This window comes from Tiliqua scincoides, chromosome 11 (assembly GCF_035046505.1).
Source record: "Tiliqua scincoides isolate rTilSci1 chromosome 11, rTilSci1.hap2, whole genome shotgun sequence".
In the NCBI taxonomy this organism is placed as follows: Eukaryota; Metazoa; Chordata; class Lepidosauria; order Squamata; family Scincidae; genus Tiliqua; species Tiliqua scincoides.
In genome coordinates this window covers 8,372,156-8,384,525 of record NC_089831.1, presented here as the reverse complement: position 1 = coordinate 8,384,525, position 12,370 = coordinate 8,372,156, and the positions used below count along the sequence as shown (strand labels likewise).

At 48.7% G+C, this 12,370-nt stretch overlaps 1 protein-coding gene and 1 pseudogene across 1 annotated transcript in view; both read left to right on the top strand.

The window, feature by feature from the left end:
- Nucleotides 1–3,414: 3,414 nt before the first annotated feature.
- LOC136662574 (5S ribosomal RNA) lies at nucleotides 3,415–3,534 on the top strand (annotated as a pseudogene).
- A 506-nt stretch (nucleotides 3,535–4,040) lies between these two features.
- LOC136662532 (tumor necrosis factor receptor superfamily member 10A-like) overlaps nucleotides 4,041–12,370 on the top strand; it is a 32,578-nt gene continuing 24,248 nt past the window's right edge. The window contains exon 1 of the mRNA XM_066639782.1: nucleotides 4,041–4,188. Within this exon, the coding sequence (XP_066495879.1) occupies nucleotides 4,135–4,188 (54 nt within the window). The 5' untranslated portion in view covers nucleotides 4,041–4,134. The remainder of the gene's footprint in view (nucleotides 4,189–12,370) is intronic.

Sequence of the window (12,370 nt, the reverse complement as noted above, 5' to 3'; positions counted from 1 at the left end):
ATCCACACTTTCCTGGGAGTAAGCCCCATTGACTCTAATGGGACTTACTTCTGAGTAGACCTGCTTAGTAGGATTGGGCTCTAAGTTGTGTAGGAGGCAGACGCTGCAGGATAAAGAGATGCTCTTTTCCCTCTCACATCACAGAACCAGGGGACATCCACTCAAAATGAGTGTTGGGAGAGTTAGGACAGACAAAAGAAAATATTTCTTTACCCGGTGTGTCATTAGTTTGTGGAACTCCTTGCCACAGGAATGTTGGAATTGGTACAACTCCGCCTGCTGTCCAGAGAGGGCAGGATGCTGTCCAGTGAAACTGACCTTCCTACCTGTTCTCTCTGTGATCCTTGTGGTGTGTGGCCCTCTTTTCCTTCCCTTCTCCTCTGAGCACTCTCTCTCTCTTGGCCTCTGACCACTGACCTGTTAAGATGGCACACAGCATAGCTCTTCTGTACCTACGCCATCTTGAGCACATGTCCATGCAGGGCGAGGCAGCTCTAGGGTCTTGCTATCTCTAAGTTAGCTGAACCTCTGATCCTAATCAGATGCTGTAAATGTACACTCAGTGGAACTGTAAGTAAACAACTTCTTTTCGCAACTTTAACAAGCCTTTGCCTCTTTGTCTTTTTTCATTGAATAGCAGTCAGCTGGGTGAGGGAGGTTCCCTGGGGTGATACCCAAAAGGGGGGTCCGCTGCTTAAGCTACTCTGCTTCCCCCCCCCCCAAAGAGGAAACTGCTTTTAATTTCCTCCAACAAGGAAGTGGTGATGGGATCTCACCTAGATGCCTTGAAGAGGGGATTGGACAAATTTCTGGAGGAAAAGTTCATCATGGGTTACAAGTCATGATGGGTATATGCAAGCTCCTGGTTTTAGAAGTGGGTTACCTCAGAGTGCCAGATGCAGGGGAGGGCATCAAGACGCAGGTTGTGTCTGTTTTCCTGTGTGCTCCCTGAAGCATTTGAATAGAATAGAATAGAAAATTTATTTGTCATTGTACCCGTATACACAAGTACAACGGAATTAGGTGCTTTCGCAAGGTAAAACAAGACAGACCCACACAGAACAACAATACAACAAAGTCAGGCAGACTACATATACAATGACCGAATTGCTAAAACTCTGTTCAACATGTCACTGTACCCCCGAATTTAATCTAGACACTGCACTGGGATAAAAACTGTTACTTAATCTACTCGTTCTTGTTCTTATCACCCTATATCTTCTTCCTGATGGCAATAGTTCAAAAAATTGATAACCAGGATGCGAGGGATCTCTCAGAATTTTTAGGTTTACGACATACACCTTGTACTGTAAAGCTCCTCCAAAGAAGGGAGGGAACAGCCAATAATTCTCTGAGCAGTGTTGATAACCCTCTGGAGCGCTTTCCTCTCCGCCACTGTACAAACACAGAGACAATAAGAAAGAATGCTCTCTATGTAACTGCAATAAAAAATTACCAACAGTGTCTCAGACAGTTTTTTTCTGCTTAGGAGTCTCAAAAAGTACAACCATTGTTGGGCCTTCTTGACCAGAGCCACGGTGTTTGCACTCCATGTCAAATCCTTCTTCATGATGGATTTGGTGGGCCACTGTGAGATACAGAATGCTGGACTAGTTGGACGTATGGCCTGATTCAGCAGGGCTCTTCTGATTATGCTGGTCTTTTATCCCCTGGGGACTGGGGATAAGAACAGGCCCTCAGTTTGGCTGTACTTGTTGTAAGAGGCGACTAAACAGCCACCGGGTAGATGGGACTCCTCAGCCTGGGAAGGCAGCTCATCTGAGAGAAGGAAAACTCTGATCCCAAACCTCCACTGCCTTGTGGCTACATCCAGTTATGGAAAAGGCTTCAGGAGTCAACCTCGAGGCAAAATCCGGAGCTGGAGTCCCTGAGTTCATGACTGAACACAGTCATGTTCTTTCAACTGCTGCGATGCCGCTGGAACCAAACATATTGGCCTCTGCCTTTCCATTGGACCATTTCAGCGACGTGGAGAGGGGGGATTTGCTGCATGGGAAACAGTCTATCCTCCATACCTACTTTAGCCAGGCTTCATGCACTGGAGAGGACACTCTGTTCCAGAACCACCATTCAGAGCGTGATACCAGAGTCTTCCAAGACTGAAGGATGCCAACAACCATGCTGGTCTTTTACTGTTTCAAAAAAATAGACAAGAGGGATGTAACCTACATTGTAGCTCTCCTGGACTGGTCCTTAGCTGCTGCCCTTCATAAACTCAAATATATGCCCCTATACAGTATTTCAGTTCCAATTTTTTTTCTCTAACTCCACAGAGGCTATAAAAGTTATTTTAAAAAATGGTTAGTTGGTTCTCCTAAGGGCAGGGCTGGGCAGCATTGAAAGGACAGCAGAACTCCTCTTACAGCCAAATCAGTCTTATCACCAGCAGGAGGGCTGCCTGAATTTTTTTTGCAAAAGAACTTTAGTGGAGAAGCATTATAGGCTCACCAGGAGGCAAACTGAGAAATTTGCCTAGGGGCATATGTTAATGTCTGGTGGTATGTAGGTCACATACACTTCACAGTGCAATCCTATGCATGTCTACTCAAAAGTATGACTCACTGGTTCAATGGGGTTTACTCCCAGGAAAGTGCATATTGAATTGCAGCCTAATACTATAATCCTAGGCATCTTTACCTGGGAGTAAGCCCTATAAAACACAGTGTGACTGTCTTCTGAGTAAACATGTCTAGACTGGCACTTTGCTGTACCTTTTTGTTTTGAGGTGAAATTTTGTTTAATAATGCCCTTTTTCAATTTTTATCCATTTGTTTTGAATTTGGTTCCATTTGAATTTCAGCAACCCACTCCAAGTTTGGGCTAGCTGGTTCACGTTAGGATCCTATGCACCCTTTCCTGGGAGTTTGCCCCACTGTACATGATGGGACTTACTTTTGAGTAGACCCATTTAGAATTGGGCTGTCAGGCTGCAATCCTACATACACTTGCCTGGGAACAAGGGTGGATCCAGTGTTTATGTCTGGGTTGGGGGTTCCATCAGTACTATCTTAACTCCAGAGCCCAGGTCAACCAGGCAGGTAGGCTTGGGCTCTTGATTGAACTTTGGCCTCTGTGGCCAAGGTTTGCTGGACAGGTAGACCTTGGCTCCCACCTGGACTTGGAACCCAGATCTACCTGCCAGGTAGACCTGGGCTCCCATTCCAACTGTCCTGTGGAGCCACTTCCAGGTGGGTTCCTGGTTGAACTGGCCTCCGTGGCCAGTTTGCTGGTGGGTAGACCTGGGCTCCAGCCTGGATTTGGAGCCCAGATCTACCTGCCAGGTAGACCTGGGCTCCTGGCTGAGGTTTCCTGGGCGGGTAGACCTGGGTTCCCACCTGGACTTGGAGCCTAGATCTACCTGCCAGGTAGACCTGGACTCCCATTCCAACTGCCCTCTGGAGCAACTGTTACCCTGCACATGCCCGATCTCATCTGATCTTGGAAGCTAAGCAGGGTCAGGCCTGGTTAGTACTTGGATGGGAGACCGCTTGGGAATACCGGGTGCTGTAGGCTTATACTATAGTCTTTCGAGGCTGAAGGTTGCCAACCAAATCTGGAGCCACACCTTCCAGGTGGGTAGACCTGGGCTCCAGCCTGGATTTGGAGCCCAGATCTACCTGCCAGGTAGACCGGGGCTCCCATTCTGCCTCTTCCAGGCAAGTGGGTAGACCTGGGCTCCTGGCTGTGCTTGGGCTGCTCGCCGCCCTGGCAGGCACCCTTCCCCACTGGTGGGATAGTTTGGGGGGACATGCACTCATGCCCCCCATCAACCCCTGCCTGGGAGTCAGCCCCATTGACTACAGTGGGACTTCCTTCTGAGTAGCTATGGAGAGGATGGGGGGGGGCAGGGGAATCCCACCAGTTTCCAAGCGCAGGGATCAGTGGGAGAAAGAAAGACCCTGGGCCTGGACTCAGCCTCGCCTGGGGAAACCCCCGGGCTGCGCGCAGGGGATGGGCGGAGCATCGCAGCAGCATCGCCGCCTCCTGCTCCTCCGCGCGCTCAGTCGAGACCTGCCCGGCCAAGGGTGAGCCACGCTGGATCGTCTCTCTTCGCCTGCTGGGACTCGCCGTGCCGGGAGAAGGGAGGTGGCTGCCGAGCCCTGGCCGGCCGGGATGCGCCGGGCAGCCGCGCTGCTCTGGGTCTGGGGGGTGACCGTGTGGGTCCTGGTGAGTGCAGCCCGCGCTCCTTTTCCTTCGCCGGGGAAGTCGGTGGAAGTTACTCCCGAGTAGATCTGCCTGGGCTTGCCTTGGGGAGTCCGCTGGCTCTGGATTCTTTCCCCCCCCCCCCCCCGAAAATGCTGCCTGTGGGAACTTTGGAAAACTTTGGGCAACTTCGCTGTCCCCGGGGAGGCTTCCTCTCCTGGAGCGAGGGAGGGGGGGGAAGGGGGACACAGAGATTTGGACCCAAGCCAGAAAAGTGGGGTGGGCGGGCCTGGGGGGGCAGATCCCCGCTTCCAGGGGGCCAGGACAGCACCGTCCCCTTCGGATCAAGGTTTCCATTCAGTTTCAGGCTGAGCTGAAAGTGACAGTGAAACGCAGGTTGAAAAACTGTCGTCAGATTTTGTAGGGAAATTGGGGAGGGGGCAATTGGGCATCTACCCGATCTCAGCAGCCCTGGGCTTGTGGGTGGGTCGGTGGGGGTTAGATTCCAAGGGGACTGGCAGGGGGAGCCCTCCCTGGTTTGGGGAGCCCCTCTTTTTCGCCTCCAAAGGAGGGAGGGAGAGGAAGGGGTCGTTCTGCAGGCGGTGGCGCTGCCGGGAAGCCCCCAGCCTCACTCTCACTGTCCCGGGAACATGCCCGGGCAAGTGTCTCTGGGGTCGTCCGTGTTTGGGAGAAAAGAACGCCAACAGGCAGCTCCTGCATTTGGGGCGGTGGGAATGGGGTGGGGGTCGTCTGTGCCCGATCCGGTCGGGCGTGCATCAGTGGCAAAGGAGGGTCTTCAGGCGGGAGGCTTCAGCCAGCTCTTACGGCAAGTACCAGTCCTCCTGAACGGCAGTCACCCGAGCCAGGCGAGTGAGGCGCTAGTACCTGGTCGGGCACTTCCATCCTTAGCCCTACTTGTGCCCAGATTCAGTGGGGCTCCGTCCCAGAGCCCTGCAGAAAGCTTCTGCCACAACTTTGGCTTAAGCCTGGTACGCAGAGTCGGGACCCTGACTCCCGAGTAAACCTGGTACGCATGGCTGGTGAGTAAGGAGGGAGGGGAAGAGGGGCTGCAGTACTTTGGGAGGTGAAGAAGTTTCCTGGCTCAATCCTGTGCATGTCTACTCAGAAGTAAGTCCCATTGTAGTCAATGGAGCTTTCTCCCAGGTAAATGTGGGTAGGATTGCAGCCCAAGTCTCCCTCCCAGCTTGTTAATAGCCAGCGTGAATGGGGGGGGGGGAGGCCAGACTGAACAGTGAGATTGGGGGTGGCAGGGGGAGAAGATCGGAGATGGCCAGATATTTTCCCCTCCTTTTTTGGCCAGGCTTCTCTTCAAGCACCCTTGGGTGCTGCGTGCCACTCATCATCACCTACCCCTGTATTGTAGCTGTTGGCACAAGCCCAGCTCCTTCCAGGCAGGCTGCAGTGAGGCTGCCTTTCTTTTCTTTCCCCTTTTCCTTCTCCTCTCCTTTCTTTCCTCCTTATTTTTGTTAAGTAGACAAACCTGGGCTGCAGAACCTGAGAACCAGGGCAGCCCTGCAATCTAGGGCCAGGGCAATCATGTGGGGTGTGTTCCCCCCCTTTCATTCATTCATTCGAAATCTCAAAAAGGTCTCACTGTGGCAGTCCCCTGGCAGAAGTATTGGGGTCTCCTTCTGCACATTTCTCCCTCTTTACATGTGTGCACGCATGTTACTGTATGAGGCTGCAATCCTTTCCACATTTACCTGGGAGTAAGCCCCGTTGATTATAATGGGTCTTACTTCTGAGTAGGCATGCACAGGATTGAGCTCTCAATCAGCTATCAAAAATAAATTGAACCCCATAGGAAAAGCTGAAATCAGGCAAGGAGGAATATTGTAGATCGTGTGGGAGAGCAAAACCACTGGTGAAAATACCCCTGTGGACTTGTCCTTGGGACCCTCAGAAAAGCCACATGAAAATGACCACCACTTTGAGATAATGTTCCTGTAGCTTTTACTTTGGAATAAACACAAGTGGGCCTGTGATCTCTGGACGCCCAGTTCCCTTCTGTAACCATCAGATTCACTGTGATGGCATAAGAGCACAGAAAGTGTGAGTGTGAACGTGAATGGGTGACCTTCATTGTCCACTGACTTCCATAATTGTGTAAGATCTCAGCATTTGTCACTGGCCTCCTGGGCCCTGTGTGTTGTTTAGGTTGTGTCACTTTAGGAAGTAAGACAGTGTGCCAGCCCTTTTAAGCCACAGTGATGAATCACCAAGGGTCAGTTTGATGTGAACAAATGAACACAGTATTCATTCTTGGTTTGCCTTCTCTGAATTTAATTTGCTTGGAGCTCTGAGTCAAACTGCAGCTTTGTGAATTGAAATCAACTCTTGATTTAAATCAGCAGTACTGTTATCAATACCAAAGCAAAGACTGACTAGGGCCTTAGGGCCCAATTCTATCCAGCTTTCCAAACGTGATGCAATGGAGCCCCTACCTAAGGGAACAAACATTGCCCTATCTTGAGAATTCCATGACTGCCCCTCCACTCCAGGATGCAGCACACACCCCACTGACAGGGTTGCATCATTTATTTATTTATTACAGGTATTTATATACCACCTTTCTTGGTCGTCAGATTTCTCCTCTGACTTTAATTCAAGGTGGTTTACATAGGCAGGCTGTTCTAAATCCCTGTTCTAATTGAGGAAAGGTTCTATCTTTCAAGAACCGAACAACATTTCAGATGGATCTTTTGTGGTCTGTTATCGCTTTCTGGCCTCCAGATTCCTCCCATGCAGGCTGACAGCAGATCCTTCATCTCTCCAAAGAGCAGGTGAAATAACTCAGCTTGGCTTGCCAGCTGCTTCAAGGCCTGTGCTTCGAGGCTCGAACTGGAGACCTTCCAATGTTATCTTCATCTTCAGGCAAATGGAGGGTCAACCCTCTAGACCAGACCTCCAGCATCAGTGCTGGAAAGTTGAATAGGATCAGGCCCTTAAGCAGTAAACCTACTAGAATGTGAAGTCCCTGTTCAGGATGGTAGTTTGGAGTAGAGTAGTTAAAAAGTTGTTCAGGTATGTCTCAGGTTAGTTTCCCATCCCTTCCTGGGAATGCTGCAAAATAGATTATTTATTCATATGCTAATCAAACTTTGCTAAGCAAGGAGGCAGCTCAGATGAAGGAGCAGGATAAGGTTGGGGGGGGTAGTTAAATAAGATAAATAAGCAAAAAAAAAAAATTATTTGTTTTGAACTTTTTGCATGGTAGCAGGTGAGTTTAAAGTTTTTCTGGTCAGTCTTTATCTCTGTTAGCCAGGAGATCGCACAGTCTCTGTGATGGTGTTAGGTAATTGTTGGGTGATAAATTGGTGTGGCCTCAGGCGGTACTGTTTGCTGATTGTATTTAAATAGATTGTGGCTTTAAGAGCAAGTGATAAACAGAGGCCATCACTCCCATTGCCCTATTGACACCAAGCTCTGCTCAGCCCAGCCCAGCATGTGAGCCAAAACCCAATTTACCATGATTTGTGTTGTTCTGGAAGTCACACTGATTGCATCAAGTGCTGGTTGCCTAACCCTAGCTGGGGCATGACTGTAAGAGTCTCAGAACTACAGATCTGAGTACTACAGACCATTACGTCTTTGTCCTAATCACAGTGAGCATTTTGTGCCCAGCTAAACAAATGGGGGACCCACAACAAACTGCAGCTGCTCCCCCAACCCGCAAATGGTCCAATCAGCTCTAACAGGCCCATCCCTTTTCCTGCATCTCCTGCTTCTTTTCTAAGGGGTCACCTCAACATTCCCTGCCCGCTGAAGGCCCTTGAGCATGCGCGCTTTGCCTCAGACTTTGGGGTTCTTCTAATTTATAAACTTGAACTGGGTAGGATGAGAGAGGGTGTTTGTTTTTTTTTAACAGTGTGTGTCTTGAAGTTATGAAAAATGTGTGGTTTATTTTTAGTTATTTCAAGCATTCCTTAAGACCATTTTTCAAAAAGCTGCCAATAAAATTAATAGCAATCCTTCCCACAATAATTTACATACTTCTGCATATCTAGGAAGTCCCCCCCAGTGGGTAGAAATCTCTACCTTATCTGTTGGTGGCCTTATAAACACATAGTGAACTCAGGTGGTTGAGCATCTATTAGCATCATTTATGTTTATTCTATTTATTAAAATATTTGTACAGGTACCGCCTTTCCTCTCCTGCTAAAGGGTACCCAAGGTGGCTAACAAATTCACCCAAAACAATTGAGCAAAGGGCAATCAAGTATGTACGGTGATGCTCAAAGGGTTTATAAATATATCCTTGGCTTAGTAGCCAGGCATTCGTCTGTTCCACAAAGTGCTTCCAGTCCAAAGATAGACCCTTCTTCTTCATGCTGCCTTCCAAGTCACACCAAACTCCAAACCTGCTCCTGACATTTGCCCCCTAGCCGTTCTGCTAATCCTAATCACTGTTGTTTCTGGGCACATGCAGAGTGCTATTCCTTTGAAACTGAGCAAGTGCTGCCTGCCCCCCCCCCAATGCACAGCTTGGGAAAATGGCAGTTCTCCAAGGCCGAGTCCATGCACAAATAAAATGTAGTCCCTATTTGTCAACTGTCATCTTGCATCTCTCCTCAGTTAAAATACTACCCCCCTGATTCTCCAGATCTCTTGCCATGGGCAGGTTCTTCATTTTTTGCACCAACCCACATGCTGGACTTCCTTTGTGCCATGGCATAGTTCAACAGCAATCTGTTTCTCATTACTAGGCCCAACAAGGCTGTTGAGCCTGGTCTTTCTCCCCCCAAAAGGAGTCCAAGGGCTACATCAAGATAATATGCAAGGAGTACTTTGTAATCTCCAAAACCACTAAGGAGTCCTATTGCCACAAGACCCATCTAGCTAGCATGGGTATGTTTGTCATAATGTTATCTTATCGTAGAAGTGATTAAGGGCTCAGGACCAAATCCTATCCAATTTACCAGGTCTACAGAGCTTGCGTCCTGAGTACACTTCTGTACTGCAGCGAGTCATGGACTCTTCGCTCACAACAGGAGAGGAAACTGAGCGCTTTCCACATGCGCTGCCTCCGACGCATCCTCGGCATCACCTGGCAGGACAAAGTTCCAAACAACACAGTCCTGGAACGTGCTGGAATCCCTAGCGTGTATGCACTGCTGAAACAGAGACACCTGCGTTGGCTTGGTCATGTTGTGAGAATGGATGATGGCCGGATCCCAAAGGATCTCCTCTATGGAGAACTCGTGCAAGGAAAGCGCCCTACAGGCAGACCACAGCTGCGATACAAGGACATCTGCAAGAGGGATCTGAAGGCCTTAGGGATGGATCTCAACAAGTGGGAAACCCTGGCCTCTGAGCGGCCCGCTTGGAGGCAGGCTGTGCAGCATGGCCTTTCCCAGTTTGAAGAGACACTTTGCCAACAGTCTGAGGCTAAGAGGCAAAGAAGGAAGGCCCATAGCCAGGGAGACAGACCAGGGACAGACTGCACTTGCTCCCGGTGTGGAAGGGATTGTCACTCCCGGATTGGCCTTTTCAGCCACACTAGACGCTGTGCCAGAACCACCTTTCAGAGCGCGATACCATAGTCTTTCGAGACTGAAGGTTGCCAATACATTTGAGTGCTGGTGCAGCCCTACCAACAGGGCATGTGCTGCATCCTGCAACAGGGGGGGCTGTCATAGAGGCCTCCTCCAGGTAAGGGAACATTTGTTTCCTTTGGAAAGTTGAATAGGATTGGGCCCTCAGTCCTATCCAACTTTCCAGTGCGACAATGGGGCATGCTGCATCCTTTGGTGAGGGGGCAGTCATGGGGAATGTTTGTTCCCTTCCCTTTGAGCTGCATTAGTACTGGAAAGTTGGATAAGATTAGGCCTTTTGTATGGTAATCCTGGGATTGTTTCCATCCTGCCCAAAAATGCCCCCTTGTGCCCGATGTTGTTAATAAAAACTGGAAAAGGGGTCTTTGTCCCAGGGCAGTATGGCCTTCTGTAAAGTTCCCATTCCTAGCACCAGGGAGCTGGTGTTTGGGACAGGAGTTCAACCTGTGCCTTTAAGAAAACCCTGGTCTGTATGGATGAAGAAGATGACAGTGAAAGTTACAGAGCTGTAGTCCTGGAGTCGGTAACATTCTAGGTAGACCCTCTTTTGAATTTATTTTTATTTTATTTATTCACTTGGATTTGAACCTGGATCTTTCAGATCTAAGTCCAACTCCCAAACCACTCTTTATGTCCGGTTTCCCCCCCCCCCCGTTTTTGAGTTGCTACAGTATATAGGGGAAAAATACTCATGAATTACTCTGCTCAGTATGAAACACACTCGCTCAAATAAGAAAATCTTGTAACTTTATTTGACGTATATTGGACAACTTTGTGCTTGCACTGTTGCTTAAACTTATGCCCCCCCCCCATGCACTCCCTCTTAAGATAAGAGGCAACTTCCAGCAGGCTCTGTGTGATAAACATGCAGAGCAGACCAGCCTTTTACCTCTTAAATGGATCTTGTTTGCTTTCTGTAGAAGGGGCATGCTGGGAGCAGAGGGGTATTATGCAAAGTTCTCTTTTGAGCAAAACAGTGAGAGCTTATCAGGGTTTGAAAGAAATTATGCTGGAATGTGCTGACAAGGACAGGGTGATGTCATGCTTCCCCTCAAAGCGGTCGGTGGGTGGGTGGGTGGTGTGTGTGTCTTGCTAGGGTTACATCAGCCAGTGTTGTGCCTGGCTATTTTTAGCTCTTGCTAAATGACATCAGTGTGCGCCATGCGAAGAAGTTGGTTCTGTGCTGAACACACCCAGAAAAATATGCAACTGCCATATAGCCCCAAACTGTCTGCCCCTGATTAGCGGTGACTCTGTAAGATTTTAGTTAGAGAGGGGACTTTTCTAGCACCTCTGTGTGTGTGTGTGTGTGTGTGTGTGTGTGTGTGTGTGTGTGTGTTTAATGTCTTTTAAGAATGAATGGACTTGCAAGCAAATTTTCTATCAGTATACAGTAGCTGTGTTGGGGATGATTCAAGGATATCTTTTCGTTCATGCTTTCTCAGCCGAATGTGTAGGTTGCCTCTGTTGAAAGTGCTGGGTGCTCTGGTGATGAGGAAGTGGTGCCTGTGGGTTTGATCTGGCCTCTTTGACTAGAGAATTGGTTCGAACTACTGTTTCATATGGCACTCTTTGAGCTATGGACATAAGACCAGTCCCACTGCATCAGGCTAAGGGTCCAGCTTCCTGTATCTCAAAGTGGGCCTGCACAAGACAGCAAGATACCTCTCCTGCACTCCCTTGCATTTGGCATTAGATGGGTCCCAATCCTATTGAACTTTCCAGTGCCAGTGCAGCCATGCCAAAGGCAAATTATTATTAACAGTATTTATATACCGCTTTTCAACTAAAAGTTCACAAAGCGGTTTACAGAGAAAAATCAAATAACTAAATGGCTCCCTGTCCCAAAAGGGCTCACAATCTAAAAAGATGCAAATGAATACCAGCAGACAGCCACTAGAACAGACAGTGCTGGGGTGAGGTGGGCCAGTTACTCTCCCCCTGCTAAAAAAAGGAGCACCCACTTGAAAAAGTGCCTCTTACCCAATTAGCAGGGGTCCCATGCCAAAGGGGTATGTGCTCCATTCTGCAGTGGAGGGACAGTCACAGAAACCTCCTCAAGGTATGGGAACATTTGTTCCCTTATCTTGGGGTTACATTGCAGCTGTACCAGTGCTGGAAAGTTGGATAGGAACGGGCCCTTATTCTCCATGTCTTCCTTAATTTAACCCCTAGCATGCAGTTTGCCTTCATCACTGATTCTACACAGTGGGCCAACATTTTCATGGGCAGCTCAGTCCTAACCTGTGTGAATGCAGTGGGGCCAACACTGTCTCATTGCATCCTATGAGCAGATTGAATTGGCCAGAGGTCTCTTCAAGGGTAACTTCAATTCCAGATAATTTATGAACTAGTTACAAAAAAATTGGTTCCAAGACAAATTGTTGTGGGGCTGCATTTCTTACTTCTCCCCACCATGAGGATTGCTCATTTATTCCTCTGCTTCCTATTCTTTAACCAATTACCAATCCCTCAAGGGACCTGAATTCTTATTCCATGACCCTTATGTTTATGCAAGAACCTTTGGTGAGGGTCAAAAGCTTATTGAAAGTCCAACTATACAGTGTCAACTGAATTGCCTCTATCCAAATGCCTGTTGACACTCTCAACTCTGGAACAGTGGTTCTCAA